Source organism: Engystomops pustulosus, chromosome 6 (assembly GCF_040894005.1).
Source record: "Engystomops pustulosus chromosome 6, aEngPut4.maternal, whole genome shotgun sequence".
In the NCBI taxonomy this organism is placed as follows: Eukaryota; Metazoa; Chordata; class Amphibia; order Anura; family Leptodactylidae; genus Engystomops; species Engystomops pustulosus.
The window spans coordinates 26226885-26251076 of NC_092416.1; the positions used below are offsets into that span (position 1 = coordinate 26226885).

Below are 24192 nucleotides of genomic sequence, written 5' to 3' on the forward strand. Positions count from 1 at the left end.
GTGGTTTTAACACACAGAGATGTAGGCATCTCATCTTAATGAACAGATTGCACAGCAAAGACCTAATAAACCTAGTCCTGTCTATAGAGAAATTTATAAACTCTCTTTTATGTGGATTTTCAAGGCACCAACCAACAACAAACCAATTATCTGTGAAAAAGATTAATTTTGCTACATAATCATAAACATTACACATTAACCCTCCAGGGAAAGGCATATGGTATTGTAGGTGTCATTACTACATTCTGCATGTAGGTGGCAGCAAAAGGTAACTATCAGAAGTAAAGAGGTGGGATGTGTAAAGGTTGGGGAAGCTCACCAAACTCCCTTCAGACAACCAGGAAACCTACTGGACTTAATTAATGACCAGTCCTGCGGGACATTACATACCCATAGATAGATTCCTTTTTTTCTCAAACACATCCAGCTGGAAACACTATAAAAATGCAGCAGCCTGCACTATATCACCCTGCATCCAGTTGGTGAGTAAATTCTACTCTCAGTGGTGAAATTATAAAACTGTATGACATCTATCTCCAGCTTCCGCTGAACATATACTACGGGAGTCTCTCCATATTCGGACAGTTGCATCACTTGAGTTTCTATTTTACTCTAAATATCTTTTTTTCTTACTTGAAACCACTCTGTGCCTCATCTCTCTTTATGTTGCTCCCACATTTTTCACTATGGGGCAAGATTTACTTACCCGGTCCATTCACGATCCAGCGGCGGGTTCTCCGACGCTGATTCAGGTCTTCCGGCGATTCACTAAGGCAGTGCGCCGGATGTCCACCAGGTGGCGCTGCTGCGCTGAAGTCCGCCGAGGTCCGCCGGAGTTCACCAAGCTAGGATGGGTGCAGGTAAGTGCGTGTCATGCGACACTTTTTTAAAAAAAAATACGGCTGTTTTTCCGAATCCGTCTGGTTTTCCAACAGCCAAGCCCCCCGATTTCCGTCGCGTGCAACCCGGCGCCGATGCGACACAATCCGATCCCGTGCTCCAAAAACCTGGGGTAATTCAGGGTAAATCAGCGCAAAATGGTAAAATTCGGTTAACCCGGTGTTAAAACGCGATTCGGGCCCTTAGTAAATGACCCACTTCTCTCCTTGTTGCTCTATGTTGTGTACTAATTGAGGATGCCTAATCCGTTCCCAGTGCAGTCCTACCCACAGCGGAGATACAACTGGAGGATGTCATGTAATATACTGTACATTCTAGCGAATAAAAAGCTGAATAAATTGTCTTAAATTCACAAGAAATTGATGCAAGGATTCCCATTTATTGGAGATTTGCTGTATTACAGGTAAGACTATAAAGAGTGATATTATCCATATCAGCACCGGGACAGAGCTCTTATGGAGGAGGCATTGGGGTGGAGAGCTGATAGATATAGATTCAGCAAGGTAGAAGCCCCCCCTCACACTTGCCTACAATATGGTATTTTGCATTTCGTTTTGAGAAGTTTTGGCCCCTGAAACATAACACTGCTTCCCGCGCACACTCACAGCTTTTCCTGGCACAGCCGGACTCGTCCTCATTATCTGAGGGGAAAGAGAAACATCACAATCCATGGAGCATCAGCACCAGAGATACATGGGACAAACATCTTTAAAGGGGTTGACCAGGAGCAATACACCACAAAATTAAGCCCAAACAATCTCTCTAATACTGACAGAAGTATAATTATTGGATTAGTAAATCTGCCCCTTTTATGAAATGTGTTGCTGTTTCCTGATAAATGACTGGGAAACCTTTTGTTTCTATCCGGAGGCAGCCGTGGGCCCTGAATACCGTAGTGGCTGGCTTGTGAGGCCTTGGACACGCTGTGGCCACAGTGCTTGGTATGGGGACCGGAGGGTGAGCCCACAGCCTGGCAGGTCTCCAGCAGGTGGTGTGTGCAAGAAAAGTAGGAGAGGCTGATGAAAGAGGTTTCTCCCTAGGGCAACCCGAGGAGTATATAGGGATCCCTTGATGATGGAGATGGGGAGCCCGTGGTGGTGAAGCAGCCTGATCCAGGGATCACACGCAAAATAACTCACAGTTCTTTGTTGGAACTTGAACGGCAGGCAACGGCCAAACATCAGCAGCAGGTTCAGTAGGCTGGAAAGCTGGTAGGAGATAGCTGGTCCACAGGAAGGGTTGCTCTGGTAGTAACTTCAGGCTGGGCAGGTAAACGGCCCCGAGTCCGGACAGTGGCCCTCTGCTCTGGGGCTTAGTCTCCTGACTTGCCCAAGGTGTCAGGTAGTTGAGACACCTCTGCTCCCTGGTAGTGTGTCTGGATGGCAGCTCTGCAGGAGCTGCACACTAGACTTGATTCTCTCTCTGCTTAAACCAACTAAAACTTGTCACTGAGTCTCTGAATCCCCTATACTCCCCTAGTGAGATGGCAGCTCTCTCCAATCAGCTTCAAGACAATAGATATGGGTCTCTGGGTTACAGATAATAGATATGTTAACTGTTGCCCTCCCAGGCAGAGGTCCCAGCTGCAATTATACAGTATTCCACTTTTGGAGACCACCTAGAGAGGCGGCCAGTATCCCTAGAAAGTATCAAGTAACAAGGAGAGGGCCCTGTTCACAACAACTACCGACCCTATGCATCGGAAGGGTTGTTGCATATGTGTGTGTGTGTGTGTTTGGCATATTGAAAACTCCAGACGTACCACAAGTGATGGTCCCATTCCTGTACGTGTAATAGAAAGACACTAAATTTGGATTACATTTATCTGTTCTTAATGGCGTCCTGCAGCAGCGCAGCTCATAGCAGCACCTGAGGGAGGGATTAGAGAGATGTCATTACATGTGATCTGTTACATAGGACTGCATCCACATTCTGCCACTTTTCTATTATCTCATGTGTGGTGTTACATAGGACTACAGATAACATCTGCTACATGATCTGTACTCACATGTCTCAAACTTTTGGCTTGCCTTTTTCTTACATTTTGGAGACTTTTTATGCTGCTTGTTTTCCTTTGAAATTTTTTTTTGCACCTAAAACTGTTTCCTTTCAAAGTTGACCATCGTCTAGTTTTCTGTCGTGCTCCCTGAGTTATCACCTGAATTCAGATGTGAAAGTTGCGACTTCTTTTTTAAAAAGTAGCTAATTCTGGCGCAGAAATGAGCTTGGAACTAATTGCAACTTTTTGCTACTTTTTTTTTTTAAGAGTTGCAAACTCACAAAAGTCCAAATTCCACATGTATTAATAAAGAAAATCTGATAGGAAACATCTGACCAGCAGAAACGCCAATAAAAGTCCCAAAAAACAGAGCCAGACTTGTGTCCCAGAGAGTTATTAGTGTTTTTTCTCTGTGCCTTTACATGGGACTGCAAATATTACTGTTTACATAATTTCTATGTACAGTGGTTGTACTGAATGTTATATAATGGTTTACATAGGACTGCAGGTAACATCTATTATACTCTGTGTGCCCAGTTTTCTATGATACATGTGTATAACCTACTGTATATGGAAATAATTATAACCATGCATTAGAGGACAGAAGAAACTTACCTGTCAATTCCATCCAAGATTTGATGTCCAGTAACAAATCCACATTGGCAGCCATAGTGGAAAAATTCTGATACACGTCTGTTCAACACTTCAGACATCATAGTAATGTAATCTTTTATGTAACGTACTGTTCCCCCAAATAATGCTGGAATAGAAAAAATCAGAATCCGTCTTCCTGTATTTAATTTCGAGCCTTACAGATTCTGCTTCTGGATTTAAGCCTGTCCCTTTGATTTCCTTTGTGTGCTGAGCCAGATTATATCCATATTACAGATGTATTAGTGTCTTATAAGCCTCATATTACACAGAGAAACCCTGGAAAATACATATGTGATGGATGTAGATATGTGATGGATGTAGATAACTTCAGGACTTACCTAGATTAAGGAGGAGCAGCAGACAGGATAACATTGTGCACAGACAGATGGACAATACACAGGATCAGAGGATCTGTAACTACAGCAAATATCACAATGTCCTTATATTGTACTTGTTACGGTTCTCTTTCAGTTACATTTGCAACCAAAACTTCTTCTTTTTTAATGCATGACTTGTCTCTATACACCAGATACATTTTCTGATTGTCCTCCATAAATCATAAGGATCATGAGGTCTCTTGTCCTAATTTAAACCGTCGGGATGGTCCAGCCAGCACAATGCCGTTCTATCCAAAGTCTTTTTGACCCCCTCCTCTTATTCCTTATTTACTACCCTAAGCTCACCTGAAACTCTATAAGAAGCTGAAAGATCCTGCAAACTTCAAGCCAAAAGAACTGAAACCCATGAATACTCTGGAGCGGATGGTGACATTATATTTGTTTTCTCCATTCAATGTTCGTTAGTACTAAGTAAATCTTCTGCTCTGGCTGTGCCCGAAGGTGTCATCTGTGGTTACATTAGAAATGTTTGGAATAAGATGGGGGCGGGTGCTTCTTGGGTGCCTTCTGGGTGCTACATGCGTCACTAAAAACAATGTACGAGTTATACCAGGAAGAGAAAAATATTGTGATTCTCAGATTGTGCACTTCAGCCAAATGTATGAACACATCTGAACCGGGTCAACGTATTAGAACCAGCTTTTGGGACAAGGTAAACTAATATACATATTTGCACTATAGAGCTCAAAAAGCCAAAAAAATGCCATATTTTGGGGGAGTTTCTGAGGAAAAACTGTTCTACTTGCCCATGGAAACCAATCAGAGCTCAGCTTTAATTTTATAAACAGCTGTTGGACAATGAAAACCGAACCCTGATTGGATGATCTGCTCTAATAGACTTGAGATAAATCTCCCCATTTAACTTTTTGAAGGCATAATTATGGTTTTGATACATTTCTAAACCCTCTGATGGATTCTGGCGCAGTGTTCTGAGCTTGTAACCACACTCAGGGCTTTTCTTGCCGGAGCTGAGATTGACAGCTGCCTTGCAGAGCTGATTCTATTGGCTGAGCTGGGTGTATGTTTTGTGAAAAAGCTGGGTAGTCTCACGTTGCTTCTGAGCTGGAAGTTTGCTGTTGTGAGTTAATTCATGGATAGTTCAGCCATTCAGCTGCAAGGCTGGCATCCAGGAACACCTTAAAGAGGACCTGTCACCCAAAATGGCACCCTAAAGTAAGCAGCTCCTAGTGCTTAAACAAACGCTGCAGTGTTAGAGTGATAGCGCTACCGGAAACCTCTGGTAACGCTTTCTAACACTGTGGCGGAGTACAATGTAATCATTGGACCACTTGCAAAGCGGTCTGATGTATTAATGAGGGGGCGGGGTTGGGCCGTGGTTAGGTGTCACCCTATGGAGCAAGCGGGGCGGTCCAGGGAAGAGGCAGCGCCTCGGACAGTCCCCTTATGAATACATCGGACCGCTTTGCGAGTGTTCCTACGATTAGATTGTACTCAGCCACAGTGTTAGATAGCGTTTCCGGTAACACTATCCTTCTAACACTGCGGCGTTTGTTTAAACACTAGGAGCTGCTTACTTTAGTAATATCGCCTGTATTATATTAACCTCATCATTTCTACGGCTAAGCTTCTTTTATAATTTGTTTTTCTTACACTCAACCCCCTCCCCCCACACTTTATTAATATCCCCAATCCCTCTTTTTACTATACTCTACTTGTACATAAAACTTGATTGTTAACTACAGATTATACCATTTACATTATTTCTCTATAGTCCTGCTAATTACTTTATATTCGTCCCATTTATCCTTCTTTCCACAATCTGCCATTATCTAATCTAGATGCCAGCACCCAGCACCCAGCACCCAGCACCCAGTGCTGATCACCTGAATGATGTTTGCGCACCCTGCACGTGCTCCGCTCCTGATCATGCGACCGGCCTCAGCGCTATACAACTCCGCAGCCGCTGCAGCCTCTCAGTCACACACTGACACTGCTGGAGCCAAGGTGAGTCCTCACTACAACTACTATAACCCCCACTATCACATGGAATCTCACTATGGACTTATTCCATATAATACAACCTCTTCTAGAGAAGATCTTTTAGGTTCCTGCTAATTTTGTCTGAAAAATGCATATGGGCTCTCATCCATGCTGGTACCGAACCCACAGAACCCCATTATCATAATCTTTACCCCTCTAGTTACAATCCTCCTCACTCATTTTTCAGCTACACCCCGGCTGCTGGTATACAGGACACAAACAAGGGTCCTGTGGATCTATGTTCGCACCCCATGTGTCATCAGCTCTATCTTTTGCGTTGCGGACAATCGGCTCATACACGGGGATGTGAGATCACAGCTGTGTACATACATGAGCCTATAGAAGCGAATGAGGACACGTCAGCTGTAGGAAATACTCCTAAGGCACATCCTTGTTTTCTTGTCATGTGCAGGTGTTCATATATTCAAAGCAAAAGCAGCACAAACAAAAATTTTGAGGCACCCACATACTTATTTACCATTTCACCCCCAGACTTTTTGTCTCTATTAACTTGGTTACCATTATAGACCAACATAAAATGTGTATCCCAGCTTTATACCCTTTTATGTACTTTACAGCTTTTATACTTGTATATATATTTTTTTCTTTTACATTATTTTTATTTTCCTTTTTTTTTCATATTTTCCTTTACACCATTTAGATTTTTTTTAAATTCCCCTTTTTATGCATTTTATATGATGTTTTCTATAATCGGAGGAAAGGAACAATTAATTCCCGAAATCCCCTTTCCACGGAGGACATGGAGCCTCCAGCCTAACGATCTGTGGGGGCCGCATCGGTCATATTCAAACCAATTAGATGCTTATTATTTATCCTTTGTAAAGGGGAAACAATGTAATCATGGCAGTTGTATGAGGCTTTATTTAGGACCTGAGTGAAGTTGGCCCCCCCAGCTTGTTCAAATCAAACAAAATTGGTTTCAAATGTTTGTGCTACGTTTGTGCTGGCTTGTGCAGCAGAAATTTTTGTTTGTGCCACTATCATTTTTACGATATTAATGAAAGTTTGTAGAGGTCATCAGAGGTCAACCAGCCCCCCCCACATTGCCCAAATCAAACAAAACTGGTGCCAAACAATTCTGCTACGTTTGTACTGGTTAGTGCTGCTCAAATTTTTGTTTGTGCTGCTTTTGTTTTGAATATATGAATAAAAAATTAAAGGTTAAAAGTTCAACCAGCCCCCCCACATTAACCGAATCAAACAAAACTGGTGTCAAATGTTAGTGTTTCATTTGTGCTGGTTTGTGCAGCAAAAATTTTTGTTTGTGCCACTATAATTTTTAATATATTCATACTTTTATCCAGAGGTCATCAGAGTTCATTTCTTACAAAGTACAATGTTTTGCCAGGTCCCCCTGGTGATAAAACCAGGGAAGTGTCACTAGGTTTGTTTTTTACCAGTTCATCCTAAACATCCTTAACCTATGTAAACACCTGAACATACCTTAAAAATGATAGCGGCACAAATGAAAATGTTTTCTGCACATACCAGCACAAACGTAGCTCTAACGTTTGACACCAGTTTTGATTGATTCAGTTAATGTGGGGGGGGAGGGGGCTGGTTGAACTTTTGACCTTTAATTTTTTGTTCATATATTCAAAACAAAAGCTGCACAAACAAAAATGTGAGCAGAACAAACCAATCCCTGATCCCTGAGGAAGCCGCGTTCCGCGGCGATACGCGTGGGAGCATTTCCTGGGTCCCCTGGTACCACCTCCACACCACTTGGTAATTTCTTGCCTCAGTGTTATTTGCAGCCATCTGGGCGTCTTATTTGATTTGGGCTATTGTTTAGCGATTGTCCACTTTGCGGACTTTACATCACATTGTTTGGACTTATTGTCCCTTTGCCCTGGTGGCGCTCTATGGAGCTGACCTATACCTGGTCTTCTCTGGTGTAGATTTCTACAATATACATATTTTTTGTCATCACTTGAGTGCAGTACCACTTGGTTCTAAACACTTTTGGTGTATTCTGGGGGGTCCTTTTGCAGGTGGTTTGCCACTATCGTATGGCATCACCGGCTATGTATAGTCACGAAGTCAGTTGACCTGTACTATCGTGTTTTAAATGTTTTTAATTTTTGTCCTTTTGAGTTTTCGTTTGTATTCGCATTTCAATAAAATTATTGTTCATTACTATTTTTGTTGGCTGCTTGACATATGTTCCTCGTGTTTTTCTAAGCAGAACAAACCAACACAAGCGTAGCAGAATTGTTCGGCACCAGTTTTGTTTGATTTGGGCAATGTGGGGGGGCTGGTTGACCTCTGATGAAACTTTCATTAATATCTTAAAAACGATAGCTGCACAAACAAAAATTTCTGCTACACAAACCAGCACAAACGTTTGACACCAATTTTGTTTGATTTGAACAAGGTGGGGGGGGGCAACTTTCCTCAGGTTTATTTAAGGGTATATAATAGACTGTATACACATAGAATTAGGTTTTCAGGCAGCGCACACCCCAGATCTGCCATATGTGAACTGTTCTCTATATGGTCAAAACTTTTTTTTTGCAACCAGAGCACAACAATCCCTACCAGTAGTATTAGTATCTAGTGCAGTATTCTGAGAATATCCAGTACTATATAAGCACATGGGGATATTTCCTGTATTTACAGATCCTCTCCTCCTGTGTGCTGCCCTTCTGTTTGTGCACAATGTTATCCTGTCTGCTGCTCCTCCTCAGTCTAGGTAAGTAATAATAATAATAATAAAAATAATAATAATTCCTTTATTTATATAGCGCACACAGATTATGCTGCGCAGCACAGAACATACCAAACCAGTCCCTGTCCCCAATGGGGCTCACAATCTAATCAACCTACCTGTATGTTTTAGAGTGTGGGAGACAACCGGAGGAAACCCCCGCAAACATTGAGAGAACATACAAACTCTTTGCAGATGTTGATCTGGATGGGATTTGAAACAAGGACCCCAGCGCTGCAAGGCTGTAATGCTAACCACTGAGTCCTGATGTTATCTACATCCACTCTGGATCACATAAGGGTTTTCTCTGCTTTATTGTATGAAAAACATTCCCTATGTAGTATAAGACCCCTGAGAAATCTGTAATATGGGCACAATATGGATAAAGGTCGGGCACTGGAGGTACAGATGCAGCTGGATTGTGTCTGACTGATCTCTTACTAGTCCTGTACATGGCGCCAGTGTTGAGCAGATTTTATTCCGAAAATGCCAAAAGCAAACTAGGGATGGCCCATATCCAGACTTTATAGTAAAATTTAGCGTTTATTAATACCAGTTATATATAAAATTACAATGGTTTTTTGAACATGTTTTCATAATCATGGATGAAAATTACAAGTGCCCCAGTTTGTTATTCTTTTTGAAGTTGTAGTTGTTACCTTTAGTATCTATTAGTTAGTGATAAGTCAAGGTAACTATCCGTATTAGGACCTATGTAATATACGTTGGTATCTATAGAGTCAGTCATCTATGTCAGCCCGATATACAATCAGCAACCTTCCTCACTCAGCAGGATCATCCCTATAATAAAGGGTCAGTGTCTTGGGGGTTGTCTATACGGTATGATCCCTATAGTAAGGGGTGAGTAACTTAAGGATTGCCTATATATTAGTCATATTTCCCGAACGCTTCTCACACTGTCCGTAAAATCGGATGTAACAGACATTCATTGGGTAGTCAACCCATACACTCAGACAGTAAGGGGTGGGTAGTTTAGGTATTGCCTGTATATCAGTCACATTTCCGGAACGTCTCTCTGACTTTCCGTATTATCAGATGTACCAGACATTATTGGGGTCATTTACTAAGGGCCCGATTCGCGTTTTTTTTCCGAAGTGTTACCTGAATATTTCCAATTTGCGCCGATTTTTCCTGAATTGCCCCGCGATTTTGGCGCACGCGATCGGATTGTGGCGCATCGGCGCCGGCATGCACGTGACGGAAATGGGGGGGCGTGGCCGTAAAAAAACCCGACGGGTTCGGAAAAACTGCTGCATTTAAAAAAAAAAAGTGTCACTCGACACGCGCTTACCTTCACCCACGATAGGACGGTGTATTCCAGTGCGTTCCGATGCTCTTCAGCGCAGCAGTGACACCTGGTGGACGTCGGAGGAACTACCTTAGTGAATCCCGGCCGGACCCGAATCCACCGCAGAGAACGCGCCGCTGGATCGCGAATGGACCGGGTAAGTAAATCTGCCCCAATGAGTAGTCAAATACACACATTCAGGCAATACCCCAATCCCGCTGTGCGGGGAATGCATATCATACCAAACCAAAGGTACGGCCATCACTAATAGCTTTGTTCTCCTGACAAGTGTCTGGCGAAACATGTTGGGGGGGCTAGTAGATTAGTGTTAGTGTCTGGCTAGTGTTGGCACCTATAGATAGTTTAGTACTGCAGACTGAACTATTACTCAATGAGCCCTAGGAACTATCTGAAATGATTGAATACATCTAGTAACTAGATTTTTAGGTTGTGATTAGAGATGAGCGAGTATACTCGTCCGAGCTTGATGCTCGTTCGAGTATTAAGGTACTCGAGACGGCTCGTTGCTCGGACGAGTATTTCCCCTGCTCGAGATCGAGCATTTAATTAAAAAAACACAGTGAAGAACAGTGAAGAATAGAATAAAACCAGTGAACACAGTGAACACAGGATCATTTAAGTGAAAAACACAGTGAAAAACACAGTGAAGAATAGATTACAGATGTTCGGCACATCTGCTTACTTGTCGGGAGATACGCGCGGAACGGCGCGAACAAAATAGTATGTGAAGAACAATATATATGTGTGAAGAAGACATTGCAGAACACGGTGAGCAGGACAGAGACATCGGGGAACAGGACAGAGACACCGGGGAGCAGCACAGAGACACCGGGGAGCAGCACAGAGACACGGGGGCAGAGGCGGCACGGAGACATGGGGCAGCGGCAGCAGCACAGAGACATGGGGCATCGGCAGCAGCACGGAGACATGGGGCAGGGGCAGCAGCACAGAGACATGGGGCAGCGGCAGCAGCACAGAGACATGGGGCAGGGGCAGCACGGAGACATGGGGCAGCGGCAGCACGGAGACATGGGGCAGCGGCAGCATGGAGACATGGGGCAGCGACACGGAGACATGGGGCAGCGGCAGCATGGAGACATGGGGCATCGGCACGGAGACATGGGGCAGCGGCAGCACGGAGACATGGGGCAGCGGCAGCACGGAGACATGGGGCATCGGCACGGAGACATGGGGCAGCGGCAGCACGGAGACATGGGGCAGCACGGAGACATGGGGCGGCAAGGAGACATCGGGGAGCAGCACGGAGACATCGGGGAGACTTCAGTGGAAGAAGAGCAGCGGATCCCGGGACAGCGTATCTCCCGACAAGTAAGCAGATGTGCAGAACATCTGCAATCTATTCTTCACTGTGTTTTTCACTTAAATGATCCTGTGGTCACTGTTTTTATTCTATTCTTCACTGTTCTTCACATCTGCTAACTTGTCGGGAGATAATATACGCGCGGAACAGTGAAGAATAGATCGCAGATGTTTGCATACATCTGCTAACTTATCAGAAGACATTCTTTTTCAATTAATTAACACATTTTATTCCCGAACCATGGTCCCTTTGAAAAATGCTCGAGTCTCCCATTGACTTCAATGGGGCTCGTTATTCGAGACGAGCACTCGAGCATCTGGAAAAGTTCGTCTCGAATAACGAGCACTCGAGCATTTTAGTGCTCGCTCATCTCTAGTTGTGATCTAACAGCAGCAGACTTAGGTGTACGACTCAGATCAGCCAAATTGGGGAATTGTCTGAGTGCGTGGGTTTGACTACTCAATGAATACATGGCATATCTGATAGTATGGACAGTGTGAGAGACATCCGGGAAATGTGACTAATATATAGGCAATCCTTAAGTTACCCACCCCTTACTATAGGGATCATACTGTATAGACAACCCCCAAAACACCTACCCTTTATTATAGGGATGATCCTGCTGAGTGAGGAAGGTTGCTGATTGTATACCGGGCTGACATAGATGACTGACTCTATAGCTACCAACGTATATTACATAGGTCCAAATACGGATATTTACCTTGACTTAACACTAACTAATAGATACTAAAGGTAACAACTACAACTTCAAAAAGAATAAAACACAGACACTTTTTTTAATCCATGATTATAAAAACATGTTCAAAAAAGCATTGTAATTTTTTATATAACTGGTATTAATAATTAATTAATAATTTAAATTAAATTAATTAATCAAGTTTTAATAAAAAGTCTGGATATGGTCCACCCCTCGCTTGCCTCTGGCATTTTCCGAATAATATATAGAGACCCTGCCAGGACTTAGGTCCATTGTTCTGGAGTAAAGTGTCGAGCAGATGGCACCGGGGCAGCAGGAATCCCAGTCCTCCTCTGCTGCTGGACTATCAGGTGATGGGATTGTAGTGGATAATCCAAAAGCAGAATCTGAGAAGCTCCATATCACACACAGGACGTTACTGGGAGATGCTTTCTGACTTCTCTGTTTTAGTATCAGTGGAGGCATCAGCAGGTTTTCCTGGACCTTACAGTGAAATGGTTTATGAAGTGCTGAATCGGCGGCTAACAGGCTTCTTCTTCTATGGCTGCCAATGTGGATGGAGTTTCGGTATTCAGATAGTGGATGATATTGATAGGTGAGTGGATGATCTCCTAAAAAAGTCTCAGGAATAGGCAACCAGGAAGCAGTTGTAATGGAAATAGACTATCACTGTGTGACAATAATGATGATATATGGAAGTGATTGCGATATTATGTCCTCCCTGGCAGCTCCCCTTCGTATTATGTCCCCCCAGCAGCTCTCCCTCATATTATGCCCTCCCAAGCAGCTTCCCCTTACATTATGTCCTCCCCAGAAGCTCCCCCTAATATTATGCCCTCCCCAGTAGCTTTCCTTCATATTATGCCCTCCCCAGCAGGTCCCCCTCATATTATGCCCACCCTGGAAGCTCTTCGTCATATTATGCCCTCCCCAGTACCTTTCCCTCATATTATGTCCTCGCAAGCAGGTCCCCATTATACTATGTCCATCCCAGCAGCTCCGCCTCATATTATGTCCTCCCCAGCAGCTACCCCTCATATTATGTCCTCCCCAGCAGCTCTTCCTCATATTATGCCCTCCCCAGCAGCTCCCCCTCATATTAAGTCCTCTCCAGCAGCTTCCCCTCATATTATGTCCTCCCCAGCAGCTCTTCCTCTTATTGGGGCAGATTTACTTACCCGGTCCATTTGCGATCCGGCCTATTCCTGGTGAAGGTAAGTGCAAGTTTCGCAAAACTTTTTTTTTTTTTTAAATGCGGCGGTTTTCCCGAATCCGTCGGGTTTTCGTTCGGCCACACCCCCTGATTTCCATCGCGTGCATGCCAGCACCAATGCGCCACAATCCGATCGTGTGCGCCAAAATCCCAAGGCAATTCAGGGGAAATTGGCGCAAATTGGAGATATTATGCTAACGCATCGGGAGAACGCAAATCGGGCCATTAGTAAATGACCCCCATTATGTCCTCCCCAGCAGCTTCCCCTAATATTAAGCCCTCCCCAGCAGCTCCCCTCATGTTATCTCCTCCACAGCAGCTTACCCTAATATTATGTCATCCCCAACAGCTCTTCCTCATATTATGTCCTCCCCAGCAGCCTCTTCTCATATTATGTTCTCCCCGGCTGCTCCCTCTCATATTATGCCCTCCAAAGCAGCTCCCCCACATATTATGTCCTCCCCGGCAGCTCCCACTCATATTATGTCCTCTCCGGCAGCTCACACTCATATTATGCCTCCTCTGGCAGCTTCCCCTCATTTTAAGCCTTCCCCGGCAGCTCCCCTCCTATAATGCCCTCCCCAGCAGCTCTAACTCATATTATGTCCTACCCAGATGCTTCCCCTCAAATTATGTTCTCCCCAGCAGCTCCCCCTCAAATTATGACCTCCCCGGCTGCTCCCACTAATATTATTTCCTCCCCGGCAGCTCCCCCTCATATTATGTCCTCCTTGGCAGCTCACACTCATATTATGTCCTCCTTGGCTGCTCACACTCATATTATGCCTTCCCCAGCAACTTCCCCTCATATTATGTTCTCCGCAGCAGCTTCCCATCATATTATGCTCTCCCCGGCAGCTCCCCTCATATTATGCCCTCCCCAGCAGATCACACGCATATTATGTCCTCCCCAGCAGCTCCCCTCATATTAAGCCCACCCGGCAGCTCCCACTCATATTTTGTGCTCCCCGGCTGCTCCCACTAATATTATTTCCTCCCCGGCAGCTTCCCCTCATATGATGCTCTCCCCGGCAGCTCCCCCTCATATTATGCCCTCCCCGGCAGCTCACACTCATATCATACCCTCCCCAGCAATTCTCCCACATATTATGTCCTCCACAGCAGCTCCCCCTCATATTATGCCCTCCCCAGCAGCTCCCCCTCATATTATGTCCTACCCAGCTGCTTCCCCTCAAATTATGTTCTCCCCGGCAGCTTTTCCTCAAATTATGACCTCCCCGGCTGCTCCAACTAATATTATTTCCTCCCCGGCAGCTCACACTCATATTATGTCCTCCTCGGCAGCTCACACTCATATTATGTCCTCCTCAGCTGCTTACACTCATATTATGCCTTCCCCAGCAGCTTCCTCTCATATTCTGTTCTCTGCGGCAGCTTCCCCTCATATTATGCTCTCCCCGGCAGCTCCCCCTCATATTATGTCCTCCCCAGCAGCTCCCCCTCATATTATGTCCTCCCCAGCAGCTCCCCCTCATATTATGCCCTCCCCAGCAGCTCCCCCTCATATTATGTCCTCCCCAGCAGCTTCCCCTCATATTATGCCCTCCCCAGCAGATGATACGCTTATTATGCCCTCCCCGGCAGCTCGCACTCATATCATGGCCTCCCCGGCAGCTTCCCCTCATATTATGCCCTCCCCAGCAGATTATACGCTTATTATGCCCTCCCCGGCAGCTCGGACTCATATCTTGGCCTCCCGGCAGCTTCCCCTCATAGTATGTGCTCCCCAGCAGCTTCCTCTCATATTATGTTCTCCGCGGCAGCTTCCCCTCATATTATGCTCTCCCCGGCAGCTCCCCCTCATATTATGCCCTCCCCAGCAGATGATACGCTTATTATGCCCTCCCCGGCAGCTCGCACTCATATCATGGCCTCCCCGGCAGCTTCCCCTCATATTATGCGCTCCCCAGCAGCTTACTTTCATATTATGCCTTCCCCAGCAGCTCTTCCTCATATTATGTCCTCCCGAGCAGCTCCCCCTCATATTATGCCCACCCTGCAGCTCCCACTCTTAATATGCCCTCCCCAGCAGCTCCCCTCATATTATGTGCTCCCCAGCAGCTTCCCCTCATATTATGTCCTCCCCAGCAGCTTCCACTCATATTGTGTCCTCCCCGGCAGCTCTCCCTCATATTTTGTGCTCCCCAGCAGCTTCCACTCATATTATGTCGTCTCCAGCAATTCTCCCTCATATTATGCCCTCCCCAGCATCTCCCCGTCATATTATGCCCTCCCCAGCAGTTCTCCCTCATATTATGTCCTCCCCAACAACTCCACCTCATATTACGCCCTCCCCAGCAGCTCCCCCTCATATTATGCCCTCCCCAACAGCTCCCCCTCATATTATGCCCTCCCCAACAGCTCCCCCTCATATTATGCCCTCCCCAACAGCTCCCCCTCATATCATGCCCTCCCCAACAGCTCCCCCTCATATTATGCCCTTCCCAGCAGCTCCCCTTCATATTATGCCCTCCCCAGCAACTCCCCCTCATATTATGCCCTTCCCAGCAGCTCCACCTCATATTATGCCCTCCCCAACAGCTCCCCCTCATATTATTCCCTTCCCAGCAGCTCCCTCTCATATTATTCCCTCCCCGGCAGCTCCCCCTCATATTATGCCCTTCCCAGCAGCTCCCCCTCATATTATGTCCTCCCCAGCAGCTCCCCCTCATATTATGCCCTCCCCAGCAGCTCTCCCTCATATTCTGTCCTCCCCAGCAGCTCCCCCTCATTTTATGTCCTCCCCAGCAGCTTCCCCTCATATTATGTCCTCCCCAGCAGCTCCCCCTCATATTATGCCCTCCCCAGCAGCCCCCCTCATATTATGTCCTCCCCAGCAGCTCCCCCTCTTGTTGCCCAATTTCTCCTCCTTTGCTTATTGCTGTTACATAAAAATAATAATCAACAGTTTTTCCCCTCTCCCCATTACCCTGCTGCAGACACCTCTTCTGCCCTATTGCTGTGTGCCGCTCTGAAGTCAACAGGCATGATGACATCATACCATGGTGTTGCACACAGCAGCAGCAGAGGCAGAGTGATAATACAGAGAGCTGACAACTCCCTGCATTATCACTGTATTAAATTATATTGATGTTGTCCGGGACTTACCTTCTGACAGCATCCTATTTACCCCATTTATAGTGGTAGAAAAACCTTCTACCCCCCATTGCAAACATACGCTTAAGACTATCACAAATCCTGGGCCATAAAGAGAACATAACTAAACATATTAGCAGTGATGGCAGCATTAGCATGTCTGCAGTATGTTTGGCGATGGCTACATCTGTTACATAGTACAGATAATGCAGTAGAAGGTAGGTGCAGTGCTACTGACTACATGATACCTCACACTTACTACTCTGTATCTTCCCTCAGGTGCTGTCATGAACATCGTTGCTGTCGGGCTCCACTTAGAACACATCAGTGCAAACCAGAAAAAGCATATTACCATTTCACTTACTGTAATGAGACCCTCACCTGCGGTACGTCACATATGAATATGTTCAACTTTTAGCTTGTTGATTCTCAGCAGCAGTGGTGTAACAATGTGTATCAAATGTCCAGCAGCAGCCTCCCCTCGTTTATCAAATGTCCAGCAGCAGTCTCCCCTCGTTTATCAAATGTCCAGCAGCAGCCTCCCCTTGTTTATCAAATGTCCAGCAGCAGCCTCCCCTCGTTTATCAAATGTCAAGCAGCAGCCTCCCCTCGTTTATCAAATGTCCAGCAGCAGCCTCCCCTCGTTTATCAAATGTCCAGCAGCAGCCTCCCCTCGTTTATCAAATGTCCAGCAGCAGCCTCCCCTTGTTTATCAAATGTCCAGCAGCAGCCTCCCCTCGTTTATCAAATGTCCAGCAGCAGCCTCCCCTCGTTTATCAAATGTCCAGCAGAAGCCTCCCCTCGTTTATCAAATGTCCAGCAGCAGCCTCCCCTTGTTTATCAAATGTCCAGCAGCAGCCTCCCCTCGTTTATCAAATGTCCAGCAGCAGCCTCCCCTTGTTTATCAAATGTCCAGCAGCAGCCTCCCCTCGTTTATCAAATGTCCAGCAGCAGCCTCCCTTCAGCATAAAACTAATCGTCTAGTCATAAAAAAAAATAAAATAAAATACTGGCAATCCCTGCTTTCTTTTCTCTCGATGCAGAAGCAAAGGCAGAGACAGGTCTCTATGTTCTGCCCGCGCACTGTATGAGGAGGCTGTGGCACTGCCTGATGACATCATACAGGGTGCGCAGTCAGAGTGCACAGAGCTGTCTATCTCTGCGCCGCTCTTGTAATGAATAGTACTCGTATCTTACTTCCATACGATTGATTCTCTTCCACTGTCATGTACCCTCATCCCCGGACTTGCACCCCCTGTGATTGTAATGCCCCTGCTCAGCAGTGTATAGCCACTTACCCAGAATGGGTTTCCTACAATGTGTCAATGCAGGTAAAATGTAACATTGTGCAGTCTAAGATGCTTATCTCATGGAGGATTGTCCAGACCAGTGATGGCAAACCTTTTAGAGCCTGAGTGCCCAAGCTTCAACCAAAAGCCACTTATTTATTGCAAAGTGCAAACACAGCAATTTAAGCAGTAATTTATTTCTCCTTGTTCTTTGACAACTTTCAATCGTTCAACCTCCTAAAAACACCAACGCAGTTGAAAGCAGGAGGGCAAATTTGTCTATCATTGTAGGAAGATTCTGCGGGAAGATTCTTTGAGTCCTGTCTGGTGAACTTTATTCTGGGGTGATGGCCTGGGTGCCCACTGCGAGGGCCCTGAATGCCGCCTCTGGCACCAGTGCCATAGGTTCGCCACCACTGGCCTAGCCTCTAGAATGGTAAGAAAAGAAAACCTGAAAGAACTTGAAAATAACAAAGATTTGAAGAAACGAAGAGGGGCAGAAGTTGGATGATATGGGTTTAGGTAAAGGTTTATGGATTATGGTGCAAGTGTTCAGATCAGAACCGTCTGCACCCTCTCCGAATGGTTAGTCTGCTCGGAGGGCGACATTTTCCAAATATGACTTTACCAAAAATGTTGCCAATCTTATTGTAGTAAGTGGTGTTCTACCATGTGGAATGAAAATGTATGGAATTTTTATTTCTTTGGTGCACACCAATCCATGGTATTTTCCATTGTTCCTTCTGTCGGTGGTAAAGCTGCGATGTCTTCATGGATAATAAATGATGGATTGTGAGAGATGTTTCTCTTCTCCCCTCAGATGATGAGGATGAGTCCAGCTGTGCCAGAAGAAGCTGTGAGTGTGACCGGACGGCCGTGTTCTGTTTTCAGCGTTATAATTATACAAAAGTAAAGACAAAGTTATTCAACAAGAATACATGTACTGGACGAAGACCATCCTGCTCAGAGGTGTAGCTAGGGGGCTCAGCATAGGGGGCCCCCAACTCCACAATTCCTGTATTACCACCAGACAGTGACCTCATAGAGGTAGATACTGGTTCTCTTCAGCACATCCTATACATGACCCCTGTACATAAGACTGTAGTGACTGACACGAGACATAACTGTATTCACACACATTTCCAGTCTCTTCCATCTGACCGTGGCCGCTCTGACTTCTACCAACTGCATCTTGGATTTATAACGACATATATTATCGTCCATGTCCCAAAAGGTAGAAATTCATCACAGTATTTACTCCATGTTGACGGATATAAAAGGAAGATCTTCGACATATCCATCAACATTTTATTAGTAGTACATATATACAGAATGGGAGTAGTAGTACTGTGCTGTACCCATATATACAGGATGGGAGTAGTAGTACTGTGTTGTGCCCATATATACAGGATGGGAATAGTAATACTGTACTGTGCCCATATATACAGGATAGGAGTAGTAGTGCTGTGCCCATATATACAGGATGGGAATAGTAATACAGGCGGTCCCCTACTTAAGAACACTCGACTTACATATGACCCATAGTTACAAACGGACCTCTGGATATTGGTAATTTATTGTACTTTAGTCCTAGGCTACAATAAACAGCTATAACAGTTATCAAATGTGTCTGTAATGAAGATTTAGTGTTAATATTGATTCTTATGACAACCCAACATTTTTAAAATCCAATTATCGCAGAGACCAAAAAAGTCCTGGCTGGGATTACAATGATAAAATATACAGTTCCGACTTACATACAAATCCAATTTAAGAACAAACCTACAGACCCTATCTTGTATGTAACCCGGGGACTGCCTGTACTGTACTGTGCCTATATATACAGGATAGGAGTAGTAGTGCTGTGCTATAGCCTAGTGTGGATAGGAGTAGTAGTGCTCTATCCAAAGTAGGAATCCATAGACAGACAGACAATGCACAGACAGTCTGGTTAGTAAATATACGTGAGATTGTTTTTAGAATTCATACCATTTGGGTATCTAGAATTTAATGATAGAATCCAAAAAGCTTCTCTTTTGAGGAGGACCTTCCTCCAATCTCTTCCACTGACCGGACAATTAACAAGTAAAATCTTGATAAAAATTAGCATTAAATTCTAGCTACCCAAATGGGATGAATTCTAAAACCGATCTCACATATATTTACTAACCTTTATGATAATATGATGCTTATTGTCCATGTTTGTATGTGTACACATGCCGGCCCAGTTTGCCAGTCATTCACTGCAGTCACCGGATATGATTTATATGGTTGTTAATTGGTCAGGTGTACTGTTCTGTTATAAGAAGTATTTTTAGGTCATTCTTATTATACCTTATTATTACCTTATTATTATATATAAGACTAAGGCTTTGTGTTAAGCCGAAATGCGTAGGTGTGCTGTACCTGTGTGCCGTTTTTAATGAACATTTAATAAAGGAAACATTTATTACTTGGCCACATTTATCTTTCCTTCCATTACACCCGGTGGTCCTGTCCCTGCCCCCCCATAGCCTGATGCTGCCCCCATGTGTCACTACTGGGATTGTATTTGGCAGGTGATGAGCGGCGCCGGGTTTCCTCCCCCTCTTAGAATTATCACCAAAAAGTCTTTGTCTCACCAGAGCAGAGAATCTTATTCCTCGTAGTCTGGGATCCTTCATGTGTTTTGAACACTGTGTGGCTTATTTACTGAGGGTCCGTTGGATGCATTTTCCTCAGGTTTCCTGACGATTTCCGTTTTGCTTCAAATTGCCCCGGGATTTTGGCGCACGTGATCAAATTGTGGCGCATCGGCCCCAGCTTGCACGCGACAGAAATTGGGGGGCGTGGCCATCGGATAACCGCAGAATTTAAAAAAGGATTTGTGTCGCAAGATCAGCACTCACATGCACCAGGAATAAGCAGGTGAACTCCGCGGACCTCAGGGCAGAAGCGACGGATGCAGGAACTCGGGCGCACGATCTTAGTGAATCGCGGCAGACCCGAATCCTCGTCGGACAACGCACCGCGGGATCGCGACAGGACCGGGTAAGTAAATGTGCCCCTGTATGCGCTTTCATATGTCTTGTACTGCGGAGAAGCTTCCAGACTCTGCCATAAAGCCCTGACTACAGGAGGCTGCGGTGATAAGTGGCTCCCATCCCCCTACTGCATCTCTGGAGCTCAGCCACAGGGATCCTTCATGTGTTTTGCACACTTTATGCGTCTTTCATATGTCTGGCACTGAGGAGAGGCTTCCAGTCCTGACTGCTGGAGGCTGCAGTGATAGGTGACTCCCATCTCCCTACTGCATCTCTGGAGCTCAGCCACAGGGATCTTGGGGTTCTTCTTTACCTCTCTTACCAAGGCTCTTCTCCCACAATTTCATAGTTTGGCTGTACAGCCAGGTTAAAAGAGTTGTGGTTGTCCTAAACTTCTTCCATTTAAGGATTACGGAGGCCTCTGTGCTCATAGGAAACTTGAGTGCTGCAGAAATTATTTTGTTACCTTGGCCAGATCTGTGACTTTTCACAATTCTGTCTCTCAGCTCCTTGGGCAGTTCGTTAAACCTCATAATTCCCATGATCCTCATGTGCTCTGACATGCACTGTGAGCTGTGAAGTCTTATATAAATGTTTATCAGTTTAAATAAACACTGCTGGATTTCAATGAAGGAGTAAAAACATTTTAAAGGATACCTTCCATTTGAAAACGGTCATTCTGACCCACACATACCTGCACATAAAGTAGCTCTAGATGAGATGAACATATCTTCTCTAACCACAGAAACCGTCTATTTTGTTGTAATGTTGAATCTTATATTACGCCAAGTACCCATTCGGCGCTTCAGTGTGTGTCACACAAGCCGATCCGCACTTGTGCATTAGCATAATTATTCAGGCACGTAGAGTGCTGTCCCTGCCTCCCCCCGCCCTCCCCTCCTTGCCTCCGAGAGGCGGTGACGTCACCGAGAGAGTATACATATATGTGTATAATATATATATATATATATTATATATATATACACACACATAAATCATTGGTGTCATTGAGCAGTTGTCGTATCTTGTTTCAGTATAGGTAGACGATCGTGTATGATGGAGACAATTTTATTAAAATCAGTACTGTATGTGGTGCTAAATGCAACAAATTTCGGTGGCAAGTTCTGGATTTGTATTAGAGGCATCATTATTACCAAATTAAAAATCCTCATGGGATCTACGCGACACAATAGATCAAGCCCTCTGTGATCCTGTGCACAGTACCTTGTTTTTACCTTGATATGGAATAAAAGTTTAATGTTTTTAATGGACTCGCTGGAGTTAACCTCCCCTTTTTGGATACCTGCATCATACTCACCTGAAGCAACCCAGTGTCTACAATTTTGACTTTGAGGCTGTAAAAACTCATTCTGGATATTGTCCATCAATATCCAGCGGTTCTTCTCATCCATCCTTCCATGTTTCTGGATGGTGGAAAGATGTTCGACAGGGTGGACAGGAGCTTCCTCTGGGAAGTTATGGCAAAATTAGGGTTAGGTCATTAATTATGTGATATGTATGTATAAGACACCCATCATTAGGGTTTGGGTAGGAGACAAGGAATCTGATTCATTAGGGCACATTTACTTACGCGTCCCTTGGAGTTCACCGAAAGTACATTGTCCAACGATCATACACTAAGATCGTGTGCCCGATATCCTGCATGTGCCGCTTCCCCGCTCAGGTCCGACAGAGTTCACCTTCTTATAAGTGGTGTATGGAAGTGCTTTGAAGAGAAAACAAGAAAGTATTCCAGCGCAAATCTCCAGGTGGTATTAAAATCTTCTTTATTTGTGCATCAGCAAGTACGGAATACAGTGAAGAAACGATCAACGCGTTTCGGCTACTACGCCTTAGTCATGATCTAAAAACTATTAAAATCACACATCTTAAATGCAAATCGTAATCATGGTCACATGACCTTAGTAGTGGGGAGAAGCTAATCAGTGTTAACCCATAAGGGTATTAACCCTAAAATGCATTTAGCAAACATGGTATTTGGGAGGGGAAATTAGCTTGTCCTCTATACTAGACAAAATGTATGGATCAATTAGCCTATAACAAAAGAAAAACTAGATCAGAGCAATTTCAATATAATATATTGTGTACATATATGAACATGTTTGTTGTTAATAACTAGTGATTAAATCGTGTCGACTGTTCATACCATGCGGTTGTCTTGTATTAAGAACAAAGATCCAATATGACTCTCTATTAAGTAATTTTTTGTGGAAATCACCACCTCTGGTGGGTCTGTAAACTTTTTCTATACCTAACCATCTAAAACTAGAAGTATCCCCTTTGTGTATGTCTCTGAAATGTCTCTCTTTCTTGTTTTCTCTTCAAGTTCACCATTGCCTGGCCAGTTCCGTGCATGCAACTCCGTGGTTGTCAGTATTGGAGTGAGTGGAGCTGACAAGAACTTTTTATGGAAGTGCTTTGGGCTTGCGACACAATTTGAAAGTTAAATCGAATCAGTCAGATCATCCGACGGCACGCCCCCCAATTTGTGTCGCATGGAAGCAGCGCAGCTGCACCACAAAGGGATCATGTTGGCCAAAAACCCAGTGCAGACACTTCTTAAATACCTGTGCAAGCTGTGCAACCCCCGAAAAAGCTGCAACGTCCAAAAGTGAGTAGCTCGACTCTTAGTAAATGAGCCCCATTGTATTTTACTCATGGTACTAGACAAGGCCGTCCCTTGTTCCACTACTGTTTGCCACTTATATAGAACCATTGACCCAAAAAAATAAGAAATTAATTAGGTACTCATGGTGAAGGATGAGGGGGCATAAAGGAAAAATTATGTCTATATGCCGATGATTTGGTTTTATACCTACGTAATTCTCCTGACTGTATCCCGATTTCGATTCGGGTAGTGGAGGAGTTTGGATCTTTTTCAGGGCTAGAGTCTGAGGAAGGAGGACACACCTCCGAAACCTCACACAAGACTATACGGGCGTTGGCGGCTCAGTGTAAGGCCATGATCTCCTAGTGTGCAACTACCTAATGGACAATTGGCACAGTTCGCCGAAGACTTGGTGATGTACATGTGTTTTATGTCTTTCACATTTTTTGATATAAAGAAAGTTTGATTGCTATTTCTGACTCCGGTCATCTGTTTAAAGACGTTTGCTGGATGGGGTATGAGAGCCCTTATCATTAGACCGGTGTACACACTAGGAGCCGCATAAAACAGAGCTGTTGCTGTTTTTTGTGAATGGTTGCACATAGGACTGCAGGACACATCTACTCCATGATCTGTACTCAGAGATATCACTGTGTTATGTGTGGTGTTACATAGGACTGCAAGTCACATCTACTACATGATCTGTACTCAGACAGTTATCACTGTGTTATCTGTGCTGTTACATAGGACTGCAGGACACATCTTCTACATGATCTGTACTCAGAGAGTTATCACTGTGTGATCTGTGGTGTTACATAGGACTGCAGGTCACATCTACTACATGATCTGTAATCAGAGAGATATCACTG

General features: G+C 44.7%; 2 protein-coding genes across 3 annotated transcripts; one reads left to right on the plus strand and one right to left on the minus strand.

Annotated features, from left to right (window-relative positions):
- Positions 1-1289: 1289 nt before the first annotated feature.
- On the minus strand, positions 1290-4398 carry LOC140065615 (acidic phospholipase A2 PLA-2-like). Its single transcript, XM_072113200.1, has 5 exons — positions 4237-4398; positions 3892-3970; positions 3515-3659; positions 2663-2769; positions 1290-1541 (listed from the first exon to the last, which is right to left on the minus strand). The coding sequence occupies exons 2-5, from the start codon at positions 3923-3925 to the stop codon at positions 1396-1398; spliced, it is 432 nt and encodes a 143-aa protein (XP_071969301.1). The 5' UTR covers positions 3926-3970; positions 4237-4398; the 3' UTR covers positions 1290-1395.
- Positions 4399-4497: 99 nt separating this feature from the next.
- LOC140065616 (basic phospholipase A2 caudoxin-like) lies at positions 4498-23320 on the plus strand. 2 transcript variants are annotated; one of them, XR_011847985.1, is made up of 7 exons: positions 4498-4603; positions 5751-5916; positions 8596-8668; positions 12503-12647; positions 16662-16768; positions 18492-18718; positions 23042-23320. XR_011847985.1 is itself a non-coding variant. In XM_072113201.1 (6 exons), exons 2-6 carry the CDS (start codon positions 5800-5802, stop codon positions 18644-18646), a joined length of 597 nt encoding a protein of 198 aa, XP_071969302.1. In that variant the 5' UTR covers positions 4498-4603; positions 5751-5799; the 3' UTR covers positions 18647-20078. The 2 variants fall into 2 exon arrangements, 1 of the variants encoding a protein (XP_071969302.1); XM_072113201.1 differs by lacking the exon at positions 23042-23320 and having other exon boundaries at positions 18492-20078.
- Positions 23321-24192: the final 872 nt, after the last annotated feature.

What these genes read in the sequence shown, in the direction of transcription:
- LOC140065615 (XM_072113200.1), bottom strand. Translation starts at nt 3,925, where the DNA reads ATGTTATCCTGTCTGCTGCTCCTCCTTAATCTAG. An exon ending in GCTGCTCCTCCTTAATCTAG is followed by an intron (nt 3,660 to 3,891) that starts GTAAGTCCTGAA and finishes TTTCTATTCCAG; the next exon opens with CATTATTTGGGGGAACAGTA. An exon ending in ATCTTGGATGGAATTGACAG is followed by an intron (nt 2,770 to 3,514) that starts GTAAGTTTCTTC and finishes TCCCTCCCTCAG; the next exon opens with GTGCTGCTATGAGCTGCGCT.
- LOC140065616 (XM_072113201.1), top strand. Translation starts at nt 5,800, where the DNA reads ATGATGTTTGCGCACCCTGCACGTGCTCCGCTCCTGATCATGCGACCG. An exon ending in GCTGCTCCTCCTCAGTCTAG is followed by an intron (nt 8,669 to 12,502) that starts GTAAGTAATAAT and finishes TCTCTGTTTTAG; the next exon opens with TATCAGTGGAGGCATCAGCA. An exon ending in ATAGTGGATGATATTGATAG is followed by an intron (nt 12,648 to 16,661) that starts GTGAGTGGATGA and finishes ATCTTCCCTCAG; the next exon opens with GTGCTGTCATGAACATCGTT.